Source organism: Entelurus aequoreus, linkage group LG04 (genome assembly GCF_033978785.1).
Source record: "Entelurus aequoreus isolate RoL-2023_Sb linkage group LG04, RoL_Eaeq_v1.1, whole genome shotgun sequence".
Classification (NCBI taxonomy): Eukaryota; Metazoa; Chordata; class Actinopteri; order Syngnathiformes; family Syngnathidae; genus Entelurus; species Entelurus aequoreus.
The window spans coordinates 47295729-47323247 of NC_084734.1; the positions used below are offsets into that span (position 1 = coordinate 47295729).

At 40.1% G+C, this 27519-nt stretch overlaps 2 protein-coding genes across 3 annotated transcripts in view; one reads left to right on the forward strand and one right to left on the reverse strand.

Annotated features, from left to right (window-relative positions):
* LOC133647864 (uncharacterized) overlaps nt 1-5466 on the forward strand; it is a 40503-nt gene extending 35037 nt beyond the window's left edge. The window contains exon 11 of the mRNA XM_062043593.1: nt 5446-5466. Within this exon, the coding sequence (XP_061899577.1) occupies nt 5446-5451 (6 nt within the window). The 3' untranslated portion in view covers nt 5452-5466. The remainder of the gene's footprint in view (nt 1-5445) is intronic.
* Nucleotides 1-10107, reverse strand: part of LOC133648689 (MAM domain-containing glycosylphosphatidylinositol anchor protein 2-like) — a 562410-nt gene extending 552303 nt beyond the window's left edge. For both annotated transcript variants that reach the window (XM_062045021.1, XM_062045020.1), the window contains exon 1: nt 9384-10107. In XM_062045021.1, coding sequence (XP_061901005.1) covers nt 9384-9456 — 73 coding nt within the window. In that variant the 5' untranslated portion in view covers nt 9457-10107. The remainder of the gene's footprint in view (nt 1-9383) is intronic.
* Between the last annotated feature and the right edge of the window lie 17412 nt (nt 10108-27519).

The following is a 27519-nucleotide window of genomic DNA, read 5'->3' on the forward strand; positions in this document are numbered from 1 at the left end:
ACAACATACAAACAATGTGGTCTACATACAACACACAAACAATGTGGTCTACATACAACACACAAACATTGTGGTCTACATACAACACACAAACAATGTGGTCTACATACAACACACAAACAATGTGGTCTACATACAACACATAAACAATGTGGTCTACATACAACACAAACAATGTGGCCTACATACAACACACAAACAATGTGGTCTACATACAACACACAAACAATGTGCTCTATATACAACACACAAAGACAAAGATATGTTTCAAAGGGCCAATTTATTTCAGGCCAGAACAAATTGACAAAACTATTTTAAATAGCTGCAACATAATGGCACTTTAACTTTAACTTTAACTTTAACTTTAAGTAGATAGGATATTTGATCCAAGACACAACTTACATTTAACTAAAATGTTATTTTCTTTGTGCTCGACAAAAGAAAAGTAGTGAGAATGTTAAGACACTCGACTTCTGGCTTCACCATGATGTCATGTTAGTTGTTATGAGAGTAGCGTATGTGTGTGTGTGTGTGGCCCTTTAAAATATGACAGCATGTGGGTGACTGACGTCAGTGAGTGAGTGGGCGAGAGAAGTGAGGGAGCGGCGACAGTGAGTGCGTGCAGGTTCTCTAGCTTGGTGGATGGCTGCGTCCAATAAAGTCACAAAGTTGCAACAAACCGTCGGGCTCGTCATTCACCCTCAGCTGTAAAGACCCTCTTCCGGGTAAAGTGAAGGTTGTTAGTACATATACGTCTCCCCTGCGCCCCTCGACTACGGTATGAGAGCCCCCCCGCCCCCACCCACACAAAGCGCCTCTTCTTTTCCACCAGACCGCTGCAATAAAACACACTCAGATCTTCAGTTTCTAGCCGATATTACATAAAAAATAACGTAAAATAACGCAGTAACGCATCATGTAGTAACGGTAACTGAGTTACTGAATATAAAAAATAACGCGTTAGATTACTAGTTACCGCCGAAACTAACGGCGTTACAGCAACGCGTTACTTTGTAACACGTTAGTCCCAACACTGGTACTAAGTAAGCAAATGAGTTACAAAGGCTCCTAATTAGGCTGCTGACGTACACAGTAACATATTGTGTCATTTCTGATTGCATTATTTTGTCAAAATTATGAGGGACAAATGGTAGAAAATGGATGGACGGATGGATGGATGGATTATTAATCTACTTCTTCATTTATTGTTCATATGTGGTTATTTAATTTTTTAACATGTTCTATCTACACTTCTGTTAAAATGTAATAAGCACTTATTTTTCTGTTGTTTGGACACTGCACACAAGTTTTGGGTGATACTACAAATTTAGCTATTAATCCAAAACTAAGTAGTAACAGGGTCATACATTATATATATAGTATAGTGTAGTACAGTATAGTATATTATAGTATAGTATAATATATCATCTATATCGCCCAACCCAACATGCTTTAAAGCATAGCTTGCAGGGCGGCGCTTCGGTGTTTACTTTATTATTAGTTTTGAAGCAAAAATATGTCCATTCTCTCTCTTCCACACTTTACCGGTTGCAAGTGCTCCGTGTGTGTGTTGATTTACATGCAGCTCATATTATTGGCAACGTCTTCCAGCTACCAATAACTACTCCAACTTCACAGACTTGGTAAAAAGGTCAGCGAGATATCACATACCCAGAAGCTGCCAGACACAGTATGTTCCTAGGCTGTCAGAAACATCCAGCGACCTGTTGAAATCCTACCATGAGGAATGTAATTAGGACCCTTTCACCTCTACTACCATAGAACTTGGAGAGACCCTGATCAGTGAAGTTGGGGAAGAACATGATAGAGAACACCAACATGACAAATAAAACGAGGAGCTCATGGGCTAGAATCTGACGCCTTGACAAAGACCACACCACACACCCATAATCACAACAATCACAGCAAACTTAGTTGAATGATAGCTTGTGGCCAATGGCCATAACCAAGTTCGCCGCCGATCCACAAGAAAACATCATCACACAGTGTATCAGACCAACCACAACCAACCAGCTCTCTCACCAAACCCTTTAACATAGAAAAAAATCGAAGCAGGAATAGGAAAGCTAAAACCCAGAAAAGCGGCAGAGATTAATGACATACTGGCAGAAATGATACAGATCTGGCTTCTGGATTGGCTTAACAAATGTATGGCACAAAATACCATCCACCCAGTCTGTAGAAAGGCCAAAGTGGTTGCAAAGACCTATCATCCCCAAAGAGCCACCGACCCATCTCCCTCCTCTGCATCACTCGTAAGCTCTACGAGAGTCTGCTACTCCAACAGGCATGCCACTCATGGACACTGAGCTGACTAAAGACCAAGCTGGTTTCTGCTCTAGCCGCTCCTGTGCTAGAGAGCTACTGAACCTCACCCAACACACTGAGGATGGATTTGAAGGAAAACTAATAACTGGAGCAGCTTTCAAAGATATTTCCACTGCCTATAACAGTGTCCAACACCGTACAATGGCCAGGAAACTACTGGACATGACTGGTGACCTGAATCTGTGTCGAAAGCTTCCCCAACAACTGGCAATTCAACATCCAGTTGAATGACCAGAGGAGCAAATGGAAAGCCCCAAAAAAACGGCCTCCAACATCACATACTGTCCCCCCTCCTGTTCAACATACAGTATACACAAAAAAACTCATTACACTCAGAATGCCAGCGTTTCATCTATGCAGAAGACCTCTGCATCACCACCCAACAAGTAGACTTCCAGAAGATTGAGAAAACCTGAGCGTTACTAGGGATGGCCACAAACTGTTTAACCATACAGTACATGTTCCATGTATCTTGGAGTTACATTGGCGAGGAAACTCTCTTTTAAAAAATACCTGGAGAACACCAAAGATCAAACAGTCGCAAATATATCAGGGTTGTGAATCTTTGGGCACCGCACGATTCAATTCAATTCAATTCTTGGGGGTAATGATTTGATTCATAATCGGTTCTCGATTCAATACAATTCTCGATTCAAAATCAATATTTTTTTAAATAACATTGGGTGCTAGTTCTATGATTAACCATGTTCCTCCATAAAATAAACAAACAACTCTGATAAATGTTTATACTACTTTAAAAAAATGTGTTTTGTTTAATAAAATTCAACCAAAACATTTAATAAAGTCGACTTGTCCAGGGTGTTCCCCGCCTTCCGCCCGAATGTAGCTGAGATAGGCTCCAGCAGCGACCCCGAAAGGGACAAGCGGTAGAAAATGGATGGATGGATGGCATTTAACAAAGTTAAATACAAATAAGGCAAGGACACATGGTGGGACAGGGGTTAGTGCTGGTGGCTCACAATAACAAGGTCCTTGGTTCGTCTTTCTGGGCGAAGTTTGCATGTTCTCCCTGTGACTGCGTGGGTTCTCCCCGGGTTCTCCCCGGGTACTCCGGCTTCCTCCCACCTCCAAAGACATGCACCTGGGGATAGGTTGATTGGCAACACTAAATTGGCCCTAGTGTGTGAATGTGAGTGTGAATGTTGTCTGTCTATCTGTGTTGGCCCTGCGATGAGGTGGCGACTTGTCCAGGGTGTACCCCCCCCTACCGCCCAAGTGCAGCTGGGATAGGCTCCAGCACCCCCGTGACCCTGAGAAGGACAATCAGTAGAAAATGGATGGATGGAAATCTGTACAGCAGATACGGCCATCTACATCAACATTATGATTTGCTTGAGTGGCTGGCCAGGACAGATTAATATATATATCGTATTTTCCGCACTATAAGGCGCACCTAAAACCCTCCAATTTTGTCAAAAGCTGACAGTGCGCCTTATAATCCGGTGCGCCTGATATATGGACCAATATTGAGCCACAACAAACCTAAACTTCATTTTCATAAAGTTTAGGTCTCGTTGGTGTATATATATGTATATATACACTAACATACACACCGACCCCCAGACACACGCTGGCTCCAGACACATTTTTTTCTCTCAATAGGTCCTTTTCCACCTTTTCCACTAATTCAGGACCTTTCCCACTTAAATAAAGTTCCCCCTGTGTTTCCACCAAAAACTACCCGAGAAGATGTAGTTTTTCAGGAACCTTTGGGCGTTCCTCCTAGCTAGGTGGGACTTTTCCAAGCATCCAGGAACCTTTTCGGGGGCGGACTGTGCTGTCGAATGCTGATCATAAACCTGTTTTTCAAACACACGACCGTCATTGGAATATACACAGCGACTTGTTTATTTCCTATTTCTTGTGTATTTCTATTATAACAAACTTGACAACGGCGAGAAAGAAACAAAAGAAGCTTTCAAAATGCAGGAACTTTTGTGGGGCATCTTTGTGCTGAAAAATGCTGATCACTGGAACTATTCTGGGGTGTTTTTACTCAACCGTAGTCTTTAAACTATATGCAGTTAAATGTTGTTTATTATTTTTTACAAACTTCATTTCGTTACACAAAGCTACGAGAAGTGGAAAGACTCTTTTAAACATATTTACAGAGGAGTATGAAGCTGGACTCGAAGCGGCCACCTCAGCTGCTTACTACTCTGACTTTGTTGGATAAATGTGGAAGAAAAGGAGGCAGCACACGAGTGGAACGAAGGTAAATAACATCAAATATGAACTATTTACTTATTACATGTTGTAAAAGTAGTCAATGACAATCCATTTGTGTAGGTATTAGCCTCAACCTGAGTGAACAGAATACTAATGCTAACAAACTAATGCTAAAGCCAATGTGTTTGTGTTGTCGGTGTGAGATAAACACTGATATTTATTATTTATATATTGTTATTTACAGCAGAAATAGACCACAAGGAATCGCCTGACCCTCATGAATTCATCATGTGCCGAAAATGAAATTGCAGTTCTTATGTGTCTTGTACATGTTAAAGAATGGACAATAATAAAGCATCTTGAATCTTGAATCTTGAATCTTGAATTTACTGAGAGGGCGACATTCTGACTGTTGGACATTGCAGACAAAAGCCTAATTTTTTTATGAACAATTCGTTACACTTAATTTTTTTAATCATATTGTTTTGTATATGATTGCTTTGTATTTCAAATACTTACATTTTAGTAAAATAACGGACCTAATAGTGTCTGTTTATTTACATGGTATCAGTGTAGAAATATAGTAAAACACTCCTCCATACGTCATCAGCCTGATTTGTAAAAACTACCCTGAACTGTGAAATGCAGTGGAAACACAAACCACACACTTCTACAGGAACCTATAGATCCAGGAAGCAGAGGTTCCAGGAACCAGTGGAAAGGGGCCTAATGGGGCCCCCAAAACAAAATAATTGCCCAGGCCTGCTATAAAGCGTATTTTTTATCCGATTTCTCAATTAATCGAACAAACTAATTGATAGATTACTCGATTACTAAATAATCGATAACTGCAGCCCTTGTAAGTACCCTTCAAGATGTGAAGATAATTTTTTGTTCCTGTTCCAGGTGTAACCAGTCTGGTCCAGACCGCCCGGCGCTCAAACCTGGGGCCGCGAATGCGAGTCCAGCGCGCTTGGCATCAAGCTTAAAACCCGATCTGTCAAATTGGTGTCCAACACAAGCTCTAAAGGTGTTCGGAAGTGAGGTTTACCAACTTAGACACTGACGAGGCTGCACAGGATGGCCTCCATGACACTGGCACAGAAAAGTACAGGTGTGTTCCCGATTTTTTTAAAAGCCAAGGGTACAAAAACCCAATCTTAAAGGATTGGCCAAAGACATTACTTTTTTCTGAAGCCATAGGAGTTCAATAGTCTATAGTGAATGCACTATTATGTGTATAAATACCCTTGATCAATTTCAAACTAAATGTTTGTACCAGTTCCAGGACCAACAAGCTAATTTAAGAGAATACATTCTAAGAATACTAGCTTTGATTGATTGATTGAGACTTTTATTAGTAGGTTGCACAGTGAAGTACATATTCCGTACAATTGACCACTAAATGGTAACACCTGAATAAGTTTTTCAACTTGTTTAAGTCGGGGTCCACTTAAATTGATTCATGATACAGATGTACACTACCGTTCAAAAGTTTGGGGTCACCCAAACAATTTTGTGGAATAGCTTTCATTTCTAAGAACAAGAATAGACTGTCGAGTTTCAGATGAAAGTTCTCTTTTTCTGGCCATTTTGAGCGTTTAATTGACCCCACAAATGTGATGCTCCAGAAACTCAATCTGCTCAAAGGAAGGTCAGTTTTGTAGCTTCTGTAACGAGCTAAACTGTTTTCAGATGTGTGAACATGATTGCACAGGGGTTTTCTAATCATCAATTAGCCTTCTGATCCAATGAGCAAACACATTGTACCATTAGAACACTGGAGTGATAGTTGCTGGAAATGGGCCTCTATACACCTATGTAGATATTGCACCAAAAAACAGACATTTGCAGCTAGAATAGTCATTTACCACATTAGCAATGTATAGAGTGTATTTCTTTAAAGTTAAGACTAGTTTAAAGTTATCTTCATTGAAAAGTACAGTGCTTTTCCTTCAAAAATAAGGACATTTCAATGTGACCCCAAATTTTTGAACGGTAGTGTATACTATCAGATATATACTATCATCATAATACAGTCAACACACAAGATAATCACATTGAATTATTTACATTATTTACAATCCGGGGAGGGTGTTAGTTTAGGGTTGTAGCTGCCTGGAGGTGAACTTTTATTGCGGTTTTGAAGGAGGATAGAGATGCCCTTTCTTTTATACCTGTTGGGAGCGCATTCCACATTGATGTGGCATAGAAAGAGAATGAGTTAAGACCTTTGTTAGTTCGGAATCTGGGTTTAACGTGGTTAGTGGAGCTCCCCCTGGTGTTGTGGTTATGGCGGTCATTTACGTTAAGGAGGTAGTTTGACATGTACTTCGGTATCAGGGAGGTGTAGCGGATTTTGTAGACTAGGCTCAGTGCAAGTTGTTTTACTCTGTCCTCCACCCTGAGCCAGCCCACTTTGGAGAAGTGGGTAGGAGTGAGGTGGGATCTGGGGTGGAGGTCTAGAAGTAATCTGACTAGCTTGTTCTGGGATGTTTGGAGTTTAGATTTGAGGGTTTTGGACGTGCTAGGGTACCAGGAGATGCATGCGTAATCAAAAAAGGGTTGAACGAGAGTTCCCGCCAGAATCCTCATGGTGCTTTTGTTGACCAGAGAGGAGATTCTATAGAGAAATCTCGTTCGTTGGTTGACCTTTTTGATTACCTTGGTTGCCATTTTATCACAGGAAAGGTTAACCTCTAGAATGGAACCTAGGTAGGTGACTTCATCTTTCCTGGTGATAACAATGTCACCCACTTTTATAGTGAAGCTTAGCAACGACATTGTTGAAATTGCCAAAGGTCATACAATTCAAAATTCAACCACTCTGTCGGATAAAAGTAAATGATGCCATGACCCCCTCACCAACATCAAAAGTATCAATCAATCATCAATCAAAGTTTATTTATATAGCCCTAAATCACAAGTGTCTCAAAGGGCTGCACAAGCCACAACGACATCAGGGCAAGAAAAAACTCAAACCCAATGGGATTACAATGAGAAACCTTAGAGTGGACCGCAAATGTGGGGACTCGCTCCGAGCAACCGGTGCGATGGACATCGAGTGGATCTAGCATAATAGTGTGAGAGTCCAGTCCATAGTGGGGCCAGCAAAGTAGAACTCTTTCACATCTTAATTATTAAGTTAGCCAACATGCGCTTCTTTTTACAATACTAGGGCAAGTCGGAACACATTCTGCCGCTGCTAGATTACAGCAAAATAGTGATGAAGATGACTATTTTGAAAGGGGAGGAAATGACAGTTTTAAGAATGCACAGCACGGCAGCACACGAGTGCCGGAGTATAAAATTTAAAAGAAAAACAGAAGCTCCATCTGTTCCATCACCAGCTCCTCGGGCCCCGCTTGACGCCGCACTTGCGCCCTCCACGGCCGAGCCATCGAGCGTTATGAGATGTGGTTTCCTCCTAATAAACAACGGCAAGGAGCTTTGACGTGAGGTGTGACCCGCCCGCGTCATGCTTCTTGTGGACCGTGATTTCTTGCAACATCAATAATAGATGCTCGGAGGAACACTCCAAACACCACCAGCTACGTGCACACATCCTCTCCAGCGGCGACCGAGGTGAGATGATTGAATACGAGCATGCATGAAGCAACATTCAGTAGGCCTCCTTTTTTTTCGAAGTAAATAACACCCTCTGTCATTCCTGCACACAACAGGGCATCTCCTTAGCGCAGGGGTCGGCAACCCGCGGCTCTAGAGCCGCATGTGGCTCTTTAGCGCCGCCCTAGTGGCTCTCTGGAGCTTTTTTAAAAATGTATGAAAAATGGAAAAAGATGAGGGGAAAAAAAACGTTTTTGTTTTAATATGGTGTCCGTAGGAGGACAAACATGACGCAAACCTCCCTAATTGTTATAAAGCACACTGTTTATATTAAACATGCTTCAGCTTCACTGATTTGAGTATTTGGCGAGCGCAGTTTTGTCCTACTAATTTTGGCGGTCCTTGAACTCACCGTGGTTTGTTTACAAGTATAACTTTCTCCGACTTTCTAGGACGTGTTTTATGCCACTATTTTTCTGTCTCATTTTGTCCACCAAACTTTTAACGTTGGGCATGAATGCACAGAGGTGAGTTTTGTTGATGTTATTGACTTGTGTGGAGTGCTAATCAGACATATTTGGTCACTGCGTGACTGCAAGCTAATCGATGCTAACATGCTATTTAGGCTAGCTATATGTACATATTGCAGCATTATGCCTCATTTGTAGCTATATTTGAGGTCATTTAGTTTCCTTTAAGTCATCTTAATTCAATTTATATCTCATGACACACTATCTGTATGTAATATGGCTTTTAATTTTTTGCGGCTCCAGACAGATTTTTTTTTTTTTTTTTTGGTCCAATATGGCTCTTTCAACATTTTGGGTTGCCGACCCCTGCCTTAGCGGTACCTGGCAACAACAACAAGAAGCAACGTCGCCTGTGACTTCTCAGCCACTCAGCTTGGGAACAGGGGGTGGGGGGGCTTTATAGTAAAGTGTACATGAAGGCTGCTTCCTTGATAGCAGCCATGAATCATGATGTCCTCCTCAGAGCTGCATGGAGGAGGATGGCAACTCACATGACTCACATGTGAGGCATCGACTGTCTGTACCACTGGTTGCTTAAAGTAAGGGATTGACTGAAAAACATCCCATAATGGAGTAAAAGGAATGATGTTGCAAAAATCACCTTTGAGGTGAGATCGTGTAGAACAATTCGTATGCCAACATAAGGACATGATTGGCTAGAAAATAAAAAAAATTAATAATGCCTTTTTATTAATTGTTTTATATTTTTTTGCAAGGTCATGAGCATGCATGCATCCCCTCACTCACCGTACATTCCTTGGCAACGGATGCTCTCCACGACCAGCGCCAGTAGCCCCAGAACGCACATTAGCGGATCCATCCTTATTATTCACGGTAATATTCTCTGCATGATCCAGCAGAAATCAATCTGCCGTCGGTTGGGAGTGAGTGAAGGGGGCCGGGGGGCGGGAAGTCGGATTCCGTTGCCCAAATGCTTCTTTAGAAGGTTCTGGTATCTGACTGAGGGGCTTTTGGGTTTTTTTTTTACAGCCAAAATCAGGCTTGCATGAGCTCCAGGCAGGTAGCGGGGGGACGCGGGGGACGATGCTGAGGACTGCAGGCGGAAGACGGCTCGGTCACGTCGGGCATAGCTCCGGGAGATCTAGATGTTGCTCACTGGTGATGACGATGATGACGAGTCCACACGTCCACGCCGCCGGGCTCAGCCATCATCATCAGCTCGATCGATCGACGCCGACGAACGGGTGCGCTCGCACGGTCACCATCAGCCGCGGAAGGAATGCTGCGGTCCGGGAGGATGAACCTGCTACACTTCCAAGGGTGTGAGCACCCCGCGGCGCGTGTCCGCTCGAGTCTGCTGCGTGTTGTGTTGTGCCTGCGCGAGTTTTTGCCGTGGCAATTATTGCGCAAGACGGGCAAACGAGCGGAGGCACCGCAGCCAGTTGCGAGACGACGTCAGGCGGGAGGAGGTGTGTGGCTCCCCGGGCTCATCAGTATGGGAGGGTCGGCGTCAGGGAAAGGCTGGTGAGACGCAGCTGCTCGGGTGGGAGGAGGAGGATGTGATGCTGGGTGAGAGAGAGACCAGAGAGAGAGAGAGAGAGAGAGAGAGAGAATTTGGATTCTAGAGGTTTGATGCTATATGCACTCCAACCTGTCTGTTCTGCATCACACACCTGCTAAACATGAATTATATCTGAAACAGACTATTAAATACTGTATCTGTACTGTAAACCAGTGTTTTTCAACCTTTTTTGAGCCAAGGTGCATTTTTTTCATCGAAAACATCCGGAGGCACACACCAGCAGAAATCATTAAAAAATTCAACTCAGTGGACAATAAAAAGTCGTCGTCGCAATTGTTGGATATGAATTACAACCATAACCAACCATGCATCACTATAGCTCTTGTCTCAAAGGAGGTGCACTGTCACGACCTGTCACATCACGCCGTGACTTATTTGGAGTTTTTTGGTGTTTTCCCGTGTGTAGTGTTTTAGTTCTTGTCTTGCGCTCCTATTTTGGTGGCTTTTCCTCTTGCAGGTTCATGTCTTCCTTTGAGCGCTATTCCCCGCACCTGCTTTGTTTTAGCAATCAAGGATATTTAAGTTGTTGCTATCTTTTTTTGTGTGGACATTGTTGTCATGGCATGTTCGGATGTACTTTGTGGACGCCGTCTCTGCAAGTTTTTGCTGTCGTCCAGCATTCTGTTTTTGTTTACTTTGTAGCCAGTTCAGTTTTAGTTTCGTTCTACATAGCCATCCCTAAGCTTTAATGCCTTTTCTTAGGGGCAATCACGTTTTGTTTATTTTTGGTTTAAGCATTAGATTTTTTACCTGTATGCTGCCTCCCGCTGTTGTTTGCATATTGTGATCACGGAAAACCATTGTCCTCTCACACGTCGTGTTCCCGACATCTACAAAGCAATTATGGTATAACATGGTTACTCTGCCTAGCTCTAGACAGCACCGACGCTCAACAACAGCACATTATTTGCAGATTATCATTACTGGTTTGCAAAAAATGTTTTTAAATCAAATAGGTGAAACTGCATAATCTCCCACGGCACACCAGACTGTATCTCACGGCACACGTACCGCGGCACAGTGGCTGAAAAACACTGCTGTAAACACATGTTCCCAATATATGGCTAATTGATTGATAAATATGTACGAATATGGTCCAAAAGAATACAAAATCAAAACATTTGAAGGTAAACTCGTCTAAAGGTTGAAATGTGTGCAGCTGAGGCGTAAGAAGGGGTAATGGAGAGGTCACCTCTGGTGCAAAATTTAAAAAAATAAATACAGTCCCAGCAATTGCCAATCGTGTATATCCAATATTGTAGTCCTACGACGTTAAAAAGTATCGATACTAAACTAGAGTGGTACCTCAATTTACGAGTACAGCAACTCAGGTGTATTTTAACATACGAGCTGTCTCTACATGTTTTGTTATGCCTTAACACTATGTTTAAAAAAAAACATACATTGTTTTTTTTTGCCTTCAAGTGATAAAGGTCAGATTTGTTTTGCCAGTCTAAATGCTCCGAAGTGTCACAGTCTCTGTCCGTGTCTATGTGTTTGTCTCTGTGTGTGTCTTTCTTCTTCTTCTTCTTTTGTTTTTTTATGGCGGTTGGCAAGCAACCTTCTGGTGTGCATTACCACCACCTACTGTAATGGAGTGTGGACCGAGGTGGATCCCTACTCTATATTATTTTATTTAACCCAGTGTTTTTGTATATTGCTTTATAACCTGTATGTTCTGAGTTCAATCCTAATACATCTTCCACTGCTAACCTAATATTCTCTTTCGCTAACTTACTTTCCAGTATTTCCCTTTCTCTATTGTATTTCCTACAATGTATTAAAACATGTCCTACACTTTCTATCTGATGGCAAGAATCACACAGTCCTGTAGTGTGTTTTCCTATTAATTTCAATGAACTATTTAGATATGTATGTCCTAATCTCATTCTAGTAATAATGTCTTCTTTCTTCCTATTTCTTTTGCCTCCTCTCATTACACTTACTTTCCTCTGGACTTTGTAATACTCTCTACCTTTTCTTTCCTTATTCCAATTATCCTGCCACTTTTTATTGTGTTCTATCTTAATGATGTTCTTCACTTCTTCTTTACTGTGCTTAATCTCTATGTTTACTTCTGTTTTAGTGGTTGCTTGTTATGCGTATCTATCAGCTAATTCATTCCCCACAACTCCTACATGAGCAGGAACTCAAAGAAATGTTACCACACCTCCCGCTTTATTTATTCTGTAGATTGCCTGAACTATTTCATAAACTAAATCTTGTCTTGTTTCTGATGCTATGTTTTTTATGCTAATCAATGCACTGCTGGAGTCCGAGCACACGACTGCTTTCCTTGCTTTATTTTCCTCTATCCAGTTAACTGCCATATAAATTGCAACTAATTCCCCCGTAAAAACAGATAACTTATCACTGATTCTTTTATTTAATACTATGTTTCCTTGTGGGATAACTTTATTATTTATAGTTTTTGATGCATCTGTGTATACCATGATATTGTCTAAAAACGTTTCCTCAATCCATTGTTCTAGCTGGTAACTATTTAAATTTATATTCTTTAGTAATTGCATTAACGTTAATATTTTTATCAAACCATATTCCCAAATATTTAAATACTTGTACCTCTTCTATATTTTCTCCATAGACTTTAATTTGGAGCTTGTTTTGTACTTTCCTATTTGTAAAATGTATGACTTTTGTCTTTCCAACAGAGAATCTTAAACCCCAAGCCGTTCCCCATTCTTGAACATTATTTACCGCTTTTTGAATCTTCTTTTCTACATGATTAGTATTTCTACCTCTCTTCCACATCACTCCATCATCAGCAAACAGTGCCACCTCCACTAACCCTTCCACTTCACTAAAAACTTCATTTATCATTATCGAAAATAGTTCTGGACTTATTATACTCCCTTGCGGGGTCCCATTTTCCACTTCATATTCTCTACTATATTCATTCTCTATTTTTTACTAATATTGTTCTACTTGTTAAGAAGTATTTTATCCATCTATACATTTTCCCTCTAATCCCAATTGTATTTAGTTTTATCAGCAACCCCTGTCTCCACAACATATCATAAGCTTTCTTTATGTCAAAAAATACTGCAATTATACTTTATTTATTTATTTGTCCCTTTATAATTTCCTCTTCCAGCTGCACTGCTGGGTCGTTTGTGTTTCTTGCTTTGCGAAATCCACTTTGGTAGTTTTTTATTACTTTTGACTCTAAATAATATACTAGTCTTTCATTAATAATTTTTTCCATTACTTTGCCCAAATTTGAGGTCAATGCTATCGGCCTATAATTACCTGCCTCTTCCGGGTCTTTCCCTGGTTTGCATATTGGAATTATTGCAGCTTCTTTCCACTCAGCTGGTAATTTTCCTTCTTCATATATCCTATTGTATAATTTCAAGACCACTTCTTTGCCAATGCTACTTAAGTTTTTGATAATCTGATAACTCACCTGGTCTTTTCCTGGTGTCATATTTTTAACCTTTTTCAATATTCGAACCATTTCATTCAAAGAAAATGTCATATCTATAGTGTTGGTAAAGCTATTATCGTTGTCTTCCATCATTTCCCCAATATTTAAAGTAATTGTTTCTTCTCTCTTTTGTTTTTCTACATTTATCAAATTTTCATTACTGTGCACTTTAACAAATGTTTTTGCTAAAAGTTCTGCTTTTTCTTTATTTTCTACCACACGCCGTGTCCCATCTTTCATCACATGATTTTTATGTTCACTTCTAATCCCTGACATTTTGTTGATCATTCCACACTTGGCCTAAAGGAGTAGTTATATTTAGTGATTCACAAAATGTTCTCCAATAGTGTTTTCTTGTCTTTTTAATAACGTACCTTACTTTAGCTTGGTGCCTTTCATATTGGATCATATTTTGGAAATTATGTGTTCTTCTCATTATTCTAAATGCTCTATTCCTTTCTTTTATTGCGTCTGTGCACGCTTGTGTCCACCACGGCACTATCTTCCTTCTTTTCCCTATTCTACTCCTTGGTATGCACTGTTTGGCTGCTTCCATTATGCACTTTGTAATATCTGTATATAGTTATTCAATATCTTGATTTATATCCACTTCCTTTAATGTCATGTCAGTAATTTCCCTAAATTGTCCCCAATCACCGTGATTATACTTCAATCTTCCTTCTATCTTGGTGCTTTCTGTCCTTTGGTTTATGTTTATGTGAATGAAGATTGGGTAGTGATCACTTCCTATAGTGCTCTTTAGTTACTCCACCTTTCCTGCTAACCCTTGTGACACTAGTGTTAAATCTATTACTGTTTCTTTACCCGTAACTACATCTAATCTTGTTCCCGACCCATCATTCACACACACCAGTTCTTTTTCCTCCAAAAATGCTTCCAATGTTTCCCCATTCCAGTCATCCCTTTCACCCCACATTGTGCTATGTGCATTAAAGTCACCACACCAAATGATATTGCCACTCCAGTGCTCGACTATTTTTTCTAGTTGATGAATTTGTAATTTCTTGAATGGATTATAGAAGTTTAGCACTTGTTATCTTTCTTTATTATTCCATACTTCTACTCCTCTGAGGGAACTCTCCTGAAGGAATCAATAAAGAACTATCCATCTATCTATCTATCCTACTATTTCTAGTTCTTGTTTTATTTTTAATTTTGTATAATGCATTTCTTCTTTAATAAATATTGCACATCCTCCTCCTTGCCCATCATTCCTATCTTTACGTATTGTTATATATCCTTTTATTATAAAGTTCAATTTTGGCTTCAGCCATGTTTCTTGAATACATATTATATGTGGTTTAGCTTTCATATTATTAATATATCCCTTTAGTTCCTGTCCGTTTGCTATTAAACTTCTGGCATTCCACTGAACAATTAACATGGCGTTGGATTGTGGTAACATGACTCCGTCTCGTCTACTCTCTGTAGTTCACCTTGTACCTGTTCCCAAGATAGTTCTTTTAAATTTAAAAACTTTGCTGCTGCTTTAACGATTATTTTGATCTTCTCAGTCTTATTTCTTGCCGGTTCCGTACAGTTTATTATGTATGCTAGGAACACAACTAGTTTGTCCATGGAAATTCCTGTATTTGCTGCCTCTTGTTTTTTATCACTTGAACTATTCTCACTTCTGTCTTGTTCTGCACTTTCTTGATTTCTTACTTTGCGTATGTAATATTTATTTCTACTCTTATTTGCTGTACTTCTGTTGCCTGTTTCCTAATGACACATCCCCCATACGCTGCTGTGTGATTCCCGCCACAGTTACAACACTTGACCTGTTCATTACTTCCACATTATCCATATTCATGCTCCCCTCCACACCTTCCACATCTCATCTTAGCATGACACACACTAGCTATGTGCCTATAGCGTTGGCACTTGAAACATCGTACTGGGGGTGGGACGTAAGCTCTAACGTAAAAGCTTAAAAACCCAATCATAATTCTTTGCGGGAGGACTTCCTCGACAAACTGTACCAGCACAGATTCGCTCTCCGTCTTTTCTCCATTTCTAAATGCCATCAATCTCGTCATCATTGTGACAGTGCCCCCTTTTATTTGTCTTTTCAAATCTTCTAAATTTTCACCTCTTGGGATTCCTGTCACAACTCCTCTTGCCCCCTTTCGTTCTCCCACTTCGATTTTTTCCTTTATTATCTTGTTGCACAGCTTTTGCAAACGCATTGCTTTATTCTTTTGCTCTCCATTTTTACATTTAATCAAGAGTCGTCCGTCCCTAAGCACCTTCGCTATCTCCACCTCTCCGATGTCCTTCTTTAACCCCTTAACCAGTGTCATCAAACTCATGTTATTCATGTCTTGACCTGATTTAAATGTATATATGATCTTGTAATTATCTTCCATAGTCTTTTTTCCTCTTTTCTACTTATTCATCGTCTTTGTGTACTCTTTTAGCACTCGACTTTCCTTCATGCCCTCCACTCCCCTTCTTTCCTCTCTCCCCTCTAGTACTATCCATGTCCATACCTTCCTCATACATCCCGTCACTATCCCCTTCCATCTCGATCCAGTCACAAAACAGTTTATGCACAACTGCCAAAAAGATTTAGATACTCTCACTGTTAGCCACCGCTCCTTGGTTTACTTCCGCCTTCCTCCCACCAAATCCCACCTGTGTGTGTCTTTGGGTGTAGGCTTGGCTCCAGCTCTCAGCCTGGCACAGCTGATCCCAGTTCACTAATCACTCACCTGCCTGGCATCAACTCATCACCTGCAGCCTAGAAATGTTTGGACTTCACTCGGCGCGATTGCCAGATCGTTCACCGTTCTACATGTGGTAACGCTTCTAGCCAGTTTGTCCTAGAGTTCTAGCATTTCTTGATAATCTTGCTGATCTGCTATTTTTGTGTTTTTTGCTCCTCGTCTTACCCGTTTTCCTTTGCATTCAGTACCCTACCTGCAGTGTGTGCCTGCCTCAGCCTGCTAGCCACAGCCTGCTAGCCTCAGTCTGCTCTCCTGGACCACAAAAGCTAAGGACTACGAGCTCCCTCCTTTCACTCTTGTTTTTCAATAATAACCCTTGAAATTAAATTCTGCTTGTCATTTCTGCATTTGGGTCCACCACTTATACCAACTGTGACACAAAGTGCTTCAAATTTGATCTTTTTGCATCAGATTCAGGCCTCATCAGGAGGTAGTCGAAATCCCAATGGATCTTTTCAAATGCGACTTGAGTCTAAACATCTTCCTGATGTGGCCTGAATCTGATGCGACAAGATCACATATGAAGCACTTGGGACTGGCCAGAAAAAGTCAGGTCTGTGTTACTTGAGGGCAAAAAAAATCAGATTTGGTGTGCAGTGTAAACGGGGCCTAAGTTGCGAGCACACGGAGCGTTAGTCCTTATCACACAGGCTGCAGTCTGCGACCTGCAGCCACAAACATCCAAACGATGAACATTTATCCATAAATTATTCAGAAACTGCATGTGCTGTTTGACGTGTTTCTATTTCTGACTCAACAAACTGGACGTTCGAACATTTCATTTGGTGCACACACATACATATCACTTGTTGTCAACTCTGACCTCTGCGGACAGTCACTAAATTATATGTCCAACATAAACAGCGATGTCCTAGTTCCTACTGTTACTTGACGGAGAAACAGCCCGTAAGAAACACCTATAAAAGTCTGCTCTCCAAGGTAAATGCTGAATATTTTAATTACATTAATTCATAAAACGATTGTAGTTGTTAGTACAACATTCTATGGTAAGTTGATACATTAATTTGAATTAATTTCAATAGGCGGAGCTGGTTTGAGATACAAGTGTTTTGAGTTACATGCTCGGTCATAGACCACAATGTGCCCGTCAATTCAGTCATACTGTAGGCTACAGTATCATATTGATTATTTAGATCAGGGGTGCCCAAAGTACGGCCCGTGAGCCAAATATGCCCCGTAGAGTCCTTTTGATTGGCCTGCTAAAGGGTGGCTTCCCAAATTTAATACATATTCATAATTTTGTCATGATCGCTCATGACAGGTTAGACTTGTTTGTTTTCCAGTATTTAGTTCCTGTCTATCGCTTTAAGTTTTCATTCCACTATTTGTTTGTCTTTACTCTCAGCCATTTTACATCTGCCAGAGCACTGTCTCCCTCCCCTGATTCCTGATTGGTAATCAGGAGACACACCTCTCCCTGTTTGCTAATTAGGTGACTCTTTAAGCCCGTGTGGTTGTTCAGGCAGCTCTGGTTTATTATACTCTGTTCGTGCTTAGCACAGTTCCATGTCATGCTGTACCCGGTGTTCTTTGTTCCTCACACTGTTCTATGCTTTCTATGCTTGTACATTTTTTGCCTCTGCCTTGGTTCCTGTTTAGCACTGTGTAAATTTAATTTTTTTGACTCACCTATGGCCCTCTGCTTCATCCACACTGATGCTACTTTATTTTTTATCATCAAACTATTATTTTACCTACACGTCGCCTCTCGCCTCTGCCTCCTGAGGTCCAGACAAACAAGGCCAACGTAGAATGGAACAAGTGACCTCTTTCAAGCTCACAATTATTGCCATGTCCGCAAGGCAGTACTAAATTGCCATCTATCGAATGACTCAATCTCCACTACCTTGTACAGTAAATGAGAGTATGAGGCTAAAATCCTATTTGGCCCCCCATGTACCATTTGGCCGTTGGAGGCAAACAATTTTGGCATCCATGCTTTGTAAAAGGTCCTTTAAAAATAAAAACAAATATTTAGATAAAAACATAAAATATAATGGAAACAACTACAGTAGTAATGTAAAAATGTACTGCCATGATCTCGCATGACAGTTTCCTTAGTTTCTGTATTTAAGTTAAAGTACCAATGATTGTCACACACACACTAGGTGTGGCAAAATTATTCTCTGCATTTGACCCATCACCCTTGATCACCCCCTATCTCCTGTTCAGCACTATTTTTGTTTTCCACCGAGTTAGCCAGCTACACGTTCTGTCATGTTTTTGATTATTTATTTCTTGACTTGTATCTAGCTCTCTTGAGGGTGTCTTTCTTTAAGCATGGCTTTGGTTAAGGAATTTTTCACAACGTCACTTTGTACATCTTTTGTTGTTATATGGGGGACGGTTGACTGTAATGTTGGTTCTTCGTTGTTCCCATGAAGGCGCGTCAAGGGTGTTGTAGTATTCTTGTTCCTAAGGCAAAACTAGATTGTTTGAGTCTGCTTGAGGACAGTTGTTGGAGTCTGGCCTTCAGTGGATGATCTGGAATGCATTCATGCATTTTGGTTTGTGCCAAGGCCTTTTGTTCTCCTATTTTGGATTAGGCAGGGATGCCAGTCACTTCTTCAATTTTGTTGATTTCATTGCACCTGTGATGATTCTAAGTGCTTGGTTTTGGACTTTGTCCAGGATCTCTTGGTGTGTCTTGGCAGCTGTCATCCAAGAGTTGGACCTGTAGTAAAGGTTTGGTCTTACCGCACCTTGGTTGACCGACTTCAGCACTTTTTCATTTGCGGACCAAATATGGTTCTAGTCAGTTTGTTGAGATGTATTTACCTTCTGGCTTTACCTTCTGTCTGGCTGAAGTGGTTTTTCCAAGTCACTCATATGTCAAACGTAACTTCCAGGTATGTTTGTTGGTCCTCATACTTCAGTGTGACGTTGCCATGGGTAAGTTTCTCAGGTTTTGCTTTGGAGAGAGCGTGAAAAGAGTAGCAGTGGGCTTCTCCCTTGTTTATTGTTATTCACCAGCTTGAAGCCCATGCTGCAATACTCTCCAGGGCCAGTTGCATTCTATATGTTGCTCTTGTTGCATACTCTTCATTGCTCCAGAGCACCAGATCATTTGCATAAAGCACGGCATGGACTCCTCTTGGAAGCTCTGTAACTATTGTGTTGATAAAGAGGGTGAACAAAGTGGGTAAGTGCATGCCTCGTCAGCACCTTCCGGCCACCGTGACCGTCTACATGCACTCTGGTTCTTCGAATGTGCAGGTAGGACTCAGTCCACCGAGACATGTTGCCTCTAAAGCCGCAACGCAGACTTTTCAAAAGGAAGCTGTCTTTCCAAACTTAATCAAAAGCCTTCTGTAGATCAATAAAAATCACCAGTGGAGCCTTCTTGGTTTGGAAAGCAATGACCTGTGAGTGGTTTCATCTTCTGTACTTCTGCTTGCAACATGAAACATAACAATTAGCAGATGGACGGCTCATATCCCGAAAAACTTGTAAGCTGGGGCACTTCTATCCCGAGGCACCATTTTTGTATGATTCGGTGCTCGACTCAAATTATCGTCAAAAGTTTGTCCAAGATTCCATGCACCGTCTATTGTTCAGCCAAACATTGCACAAAACAAAGTACTTTGTCCAACGTAATTGCGGAATTGAGTACTTAAACAAAAAAATCCAATGGTTGGTGACCCACCAATAAACAGTATTCAGGAGCATGCACGGTGAATGGGGGTCTTAAGGGCTCGATAAGTGTCAATGGTGGACTGGTGGAAGTCCCACTGTGTAAGCGGTGCACGTGATTGATAGTGACTAAAGAGGACCATAATGATATAAAAGTCAGGTATAAAGTCCTCATTTGGTTTACCTTGAAATATATAGACACAAGCAGTAAGTATGATGGTCCTAAGGAGTCAAAAGTATCAATGCTAGACTGGTGAAAGACCCACGGGCAGGTCCAAAGGTTAGGTAGCGCAAACTGCACAACTTTAAATACTATTTTGGGTCCCTACCAAGAGTTAGAGAAATGTTGGATTACACTAATAATTGGACACAAAGATTTATTTTAGTACCTTATCCAGGACCAAAGTAACGGGTACAAGCTTAATCTTGAACCGCACCTTCAAAAGTACAATTGTTTTCTTAGTGAAACAAAATAGCCTATTAGGGTACAATTAGGGTACAATAACACTGCCAAACTATTGTCTCAATGATATAATATTATTTACTATTTATTAACTTATTCCTTTGTTAACTGTATTTTCCGGACCATAAGCGGCTACTTATTTCCTATGCTCTGAACCTGCTGCTTATACAACAGTGCATCTATATTATGGATTTTTCTTTGCTATTGGCCATAATGTTTTGTATTCAACAAATAGTTTTCCTAAAACACAGACAGATACTGAAAACATGTGTTATTGTTTGTGCTATGACGCCATCTTTTGGACGAGTTTGCTCACTGCAGGTGCTGCAGGTTGAACGTCAACAGTTTTAGTGTCTTGAACCGGAAATACAAGTGTTGTTCCGTCTCCTAGTCACCCATAGCGTTTCTACTCGTATGCTTACTTCATTCATCACTCCGAGCAACTTTTGTAAGGTTTAAAATATAACTAAAACAATTCATACTTTCTAAATTTGATAATGGTGTTTTCATGCATATTTGTACGCGCTGTCATGATGTAATCAAGCTAGCGTTGTTAGTATTAGCTAATATGCGATTACATTTACAAGTGTCTTTCTTAAAATTATTGACTTACAATGGCATTGTTTTCGTATTGTTTCAGTTTCATCACTTTCCTAGTAAATTTACCGAAACGTCCCCATGGAGTTATTGAGTCTGTTTAGCTGATTGGAGAGCTTGCTTCCACAGCTATTGGGTCCATGACCATTACTTCTGTTTTGTTTGATCAGCCGTTTTATTGCAGTGTTACAGCCACCGTTTGAAAACATTTAAGGTACAGTATGTATATAAACATTTACAAAATTGTTCTGTTTAAATAACTCATTTCAAAACATATATATTTGTGGCTGATAGTCCGGTGCGGTTAATATATGGAAGAATGTTTTTCTTCTAAAATTTATTGGGTACGACTTATACCCAATAAACCCGGTCGTACCCGGTGTGCTCTATAGTCCGGAAAATGCAATATTTGTTTATGTATCCATGTTTGGGTTAAGATTGAGTACAAACAATTTTGTTAGAAATCGCTATGAATCGTAAAGGGGTAGGATTAAATAGGCTCTGCTTCTTCCTACTCCTTTTTAAACATACCATTATGAGAAACTCGAAATTTGTGATATACTGTATCATATTGTAACTGTATGCATGTTCAAAATAAGCTAATAAAATAATCATAACCATAACCAATGTTTTTAATTGGAGTCCTCAAAGAGACAAGTTGTACCACCAGAGTTATTTTTGTGACGACTCCATCCTTAAATTGCTTTCAAACAATTGATTAATTTCAACTTTTGCGTCAATCACTTTACGTCCTTTCCGATAGATGCACCGTCCCCGAGTGTGTAAATACTAGGGCTGTGAATCTTTGGGTGTCCCACGATTCGATTCAATATCGATTCTTCGGGTCACGATTCGATTCAAAATCGATATTTTTTCAATTCAACAGGATTCTCGATTCAAAAACGATTTTTTTCCCGATTCAAAACAATTCTCTATTCATTCAATACATAGGATTTCAGCAGAATCTACCCCAGTCTGCTGACATGCAAGCAGAGTAGTAGATTTTTGTAAAAAGCTTTTATAATTGTAAAGGACAATGTTTTATCAACTGATTGCAATAATGTAAATTTGTTTTAACTATTAAATGAACCAAAAATATGACTTATTTTATCTTTGTGAAAATATTGGACACAGTGTGTTGTCAAGCTTATGAGATGCGATGCAAGTGTAAGCCACTGTGACACTATTGTTCTTTTATTTTTATTTTTATAAATGTCTAATGATAATGTCAATGAGGGATTTTTAATCACTGCTATGTTGAAATTGTAACTAATATTGATACTGTTGTTGATAATATTCATTTTTGTTTCACTACTTTTGGTTTGTTCTGTGTCGTGTTTGTGTCTCCTCTCAATTGCTCTGTTTATTGCAGTTCTGAGTGTTGCTGGGTCGGGTTTGGTTTTGGAATTGGATTGCATTGTTATGGTATTGCTGTGTATTGTTTTGTTGGATTGATTAATTAAAAAAAAAAAAAGAGAATGAAATACAGTTGTTTTTTTTTTATCAATTAAAATGTTTTATTTAAAAAATCGATTTTTTAAAAATGAAAATCGATTCTGAATCGCACAACGTGAGAATCGAGATTCGAATTCGAATCGATTTTTTCCCACACCCCTGGTAAATACTTATTGTTTTTAATCTATTGACTGTATTTATATAATGTTCCCTTGGTACACTGAAGTGTGTGCACTTCATCAGTAGCCGGACAGACCTTACAGTAGCTGTTTCCTAGCAACGCGGTTTCAAAGAAAAAAGCCCTCCTAATCACTCAATGTTTAATAAGTTCCAAACGTAAGCCGGCGGAAAAAAGCGCACATTCCTGATTTTAGAAAAAAAGACATACACTAGCATCAAACTAAATGTGTAATTGCCTCATTGGTCCTGTCCTTTCGCAATGACCTCACTAGGATATGACCAAGAAAATTCATTTCGCCGGAGTCAATATTTAAAACAGGCTATTAAGAAATCTTCTATTAAAATATAATGGACTAATCTCGTCGACCGACCATTTTACATCATCATCGCTGCCCTTGGATGACAGAAGGCTGCCTCTGGGGATTTTTATTTTCCGGCTCGTAACCGCTTTTGTTTTATCTAAGGGTGTCGGGACAATGGCGCCGTTTGAATTTTACCGTGGGTTATCAATCATGTGATGTTTAACTGGTTCCGTGGCTTCACTGCAGACAAGCACTTCCAGACCACTGTTTGACTGTTGGATGTAGCAAAGCAGCTAACACTACCAACTTGACAACATATTATAGTAAAAAATTCCGAATCATACCAGTACATACAATAGTAACATAAGGATAGACAAAATTGTGCACGTCTGACTACTATAGTAATTTATCTCTGAAAAGCCACACATCAGTGGTATTGTTCCTTGGAAGGTTGGGAAGCAGGACTGGGCAAAGTGTGACACGCGTTGTGTAGCGTAGGAACCATTGCATTGTTTAATCTGGCCTGTTATGCATTTATCAAATGTCCTACATCAAACGTCAAAAAAAATTATTTGATCATTCCACTGAATGACTCACCAGGAAATAAAGTATATAAATGCAGGATTAAAATAACTTTAAAATACATAGTTTATGAAACAAAGTGTACTGTACATTAATCCGATTTTAATTTAAAAAATGCTATAAATATATGTATGTATATATATGTATATATATATATATATATATATATATATATATATATATATATATGTATATATATATATATATATATATATATATATATATATATATATATATATATATATATATATATATATATATATATATACATATATATATATATATATATATATATATTAGGGGTGTGGGAAAAAATCGATTCGAATTCGAATCGCAATTCTCACGTTGTGCAATTCAGAATCGATTCTCATTTTTTTTAAATCTTTTTTTTTTTTCTTTATTTGTTAATTTTTTTTTTTAATTATTTATTTATTTTTTTAAATTAATCAATCCAACAAAACAATACACAGCAATACCATTACAATGCAATCCAATTCCAAAACCAAACCTGACCCAGCAACACTCTGAACTGCAATAAACAGAGCAATTGAGAGGAGACACAAACACGACACAGAACAAACCAAAAGTAGTGAAACAAAAATGAATATTATCAACAACAGTATCAATATTAGTTACAATTTCAACATAGCAGTGATTAAAAATCCCTCATGGACATTATCATTAGACATATATAAAAATTTTAAAAAAAGAACAATAGCGTCACAGTGGCTTACACTTGCATCACATCTCATAAGCTTGACAACACACTGTGTCCAATATTTTCACAAAGATAAAATAAGTCATATTTTTGGTTAATTTAATAGTTAAAACAAATTTACATTATTGCAATCAGTTGATAAAACATTGTCTTTTACAATTATAAAAGCTTTTTACAAAAATCTACTACTCTGCTTGCATGTCAGCAGACTGGGGTAGATTCTGCTGAAATCCTATGTATTGAATGAATAGAGAATCCTTTTGAATCGGGGAAAAATCAGAGAGAGAGAGAGAGAGAGAGAGAGAGAGAGAGAGAGAGAGAGAGAGAGAGAGAGAGAGAGAGAGAGAGAGAGAGAGAGAGAGAGAGAGAGAGAGAGAGAGAGAGAGAGAGAGAGAGAGAGAGAGAAAGAGAGAGAGGCTTCGAAAAGCCTCTAGTGTCTCCAGAGTCCGCAAGCTGTTGGATTTCCAGGGCTTTTTGTGTCCACTGATTTTTCAGTGTCCCAACCTGTGTTTGGACAGCTGCTTTTGCTTTGGTATGAGCTCTCTTTTATCCTTACAGTTGATGTTATTTTAGACTTAGAGACTTAGACTTAGATTTCCTTTTTATTGTCATTCAAATTTGAACTTTACAGTACAGATAAGAACGGAATGTTGTTGCATTAGCTCATGGTAGTGCAGGTTAAAAAAGCAATAAGGTGCAGATATAAATAAATAGATTACTGTACAGATAAATATATTGCACTTTTGCATATGCATCCAGGTTTATGGATGCATATTATATTGTCTTTATATTCCAGCGAGTTAATCAATTTTTGGGGGTAATTGAGGGGATGATTATGATGCGTTCAAGAGTCTTACGGCCTGAGGGAAGAAGCTGTTACAGAACCTGGAGGTTCTGCTACGGAGGCTGCGGAACGTCTTTCTAGAGTCCAGCAGTGAAAATGGTCCTTGGTGGGGGTGGGAGGAGTCTCTGCAGATTTTCTGAGCCCTGGTCAGGCAGCTCCTTTTTGAAATCTCCTGGATAGGAGGAAGAGGAGTCCTGGTGATCTTTTCCGCTGTCCTCACCACTCTGGAGAGACTTCGAGTCTGAGGCACTGCAGGCTCCAGTCCAGACAGAGATGCTGTTTGTCAGCAGGCTCTCTATAGTGCCTCTGTAGAATGTGGTGAGAATGGGGGGAGGGAGTTGTGCTCTTTTCATCCGACGCAGAAAGTGCATGCGCTGCTGAGCTCTTTTTACAAGAGCTACGGTGTGTAGGGACCAGGTCATATTGTCAGTTATCTGCAACCCAGGAACTTGGTGCTGCTTACCATCTCCACCGATGTGCCGCTGATGAAGAGTGGAGTGTGGCTGGACTGGTGCTTCCTGAAGTCAACGATGATCTCCTTGGTCTTGTCAATGTTCAGAACCAGGTTGTTGGTTCTGCACCAGTCAACCAGATGTTTCACCTCCTCCCTGTAGTCCATGTCGTTGTTGTCACGGGTACTGTTGTGTCGTCCGCAGACTTCACATTGTGGTTAGTAGTGGACCTGGCGCAGCAGTCATGGGTCATCAACGTGAACAGCTGCGGACTCAGGACGCAGCCCTGGGGGGAGCCGGTGCTCAGGGAGATGGCACTGGAGGTGTTGTCGCCCACTCTCACAGACTGGGGTCTGTCTGTGAGGAGGTCAAGCAGCCAGTTGCATAGGGGGGTACTGAAACCAAGGGGGGCCAGTTTGCTCACCAAGTGCTGCAGGATGAGGGTGTTGAATGCCGAGCTGAAGTCCAGAAACAACATCCGCACGTGTGTATCCTTTCCTTCCAGATGTTCTAAGCTCAGGTGAAGAGGGTTTTCCGCTTGATGTTGATAAGCCGCTTGATTTCGGTATCATTTTTATAATGTCAATCTTGAAGTCTCCACATTTTGTGACCAAGAATGGCTTTGCAAGCGTTCATGACGATGGACAGTGTCCCAATGCTTTTCAATAACTTGTGAATACTGGTCTGGCAAGTCTGCACTGAAGGTGGCTTGCAGTCGTTATTGGTTGGTGGTTTCTCCTTGTTGCTAAATGTTAAGCCTTCGGCGGGTCTGTCCCTTTTGGTGCCTTATTTTCTGCATCAGACAGATAGACATGGTGAAGCAACAAAGGGCCCCTAAAAGGCGCACCCCATGGTTTACAGAAGAAATTAGAGCTCATAAATTATCATGTAGAAAACTGGAACGCAAATGGTGCGCGACTAAACTTGAGGTTTTCCATCAAGCATGGAGTGATAGTTTAATAACTTATAAACGCATGCTTACCTTAGCTAAAGCTAAATACTACTCAAATCTCATCCGCCTCAACAAAAACGATCCTAAATTTCTGTTTAGTACAGTAGCATCGCTAACCCAACAAGGGACTCCTCCCAGTAGCTCCACGCACTCGGCAGATGATTTTATGAATTTCTTTAATAAGAAAATTGAACTCATTAGAAAGGAGATTAAAGACAACGCATCCCAGCTACAACTGGGTTCTATTAACACAAATACGACTGTATATACGACGGACAATGCCCTCCAAAATAGTCTCTCTATTTTTGATGAAATAACATTAGAGGAATTATTACAGCGTGTAAGTGGGATAAAACAAACAACATGTTTACTTGACCCACTTCCTGGGAAACTTATCAAGGAACTGTTTGTATTATTAGGTCCATCAGTGTTAAATATTATAAACTTATCACTTTCCTCCGGCACTGTTCCCCTAGCATTCAAAAAAGCGGTTATTCATCCTCTGCTCAAAAGACCTAACCTCGATCCTGACCTCATGGTAAACTACCGACCGGTCTCCCACCTTCCGTTTATTTCCAAAATTCTCGAAAAAATTGTTGCACAGCAGCTAAATGAACACTTAGTGACTAACAATCTCTGTGAACCTTTTCAATACGGTTTCAGGGCAAATCACTCTATGGAGACAACCCTCGCAAAAATTACTAATGATCTATTGCTAACGATGGATTCTGATGCTTCATCTATGTTGCTGCTTCTTGATCTTAGCGCCGCTTTCGATACCGTCGATCATAACATTTTATTAGAGCGTATCAAAACACGTATTGGTATGTCAGACTTAGCCTTGTCTTGGTTTAACTCTTATCTTACTGACAGGATGCAGTGTGTCTCCCATAACAATGTGACCTCGGACTATGTCAAGGTAACGTGCGGAGTTCCACAGGGT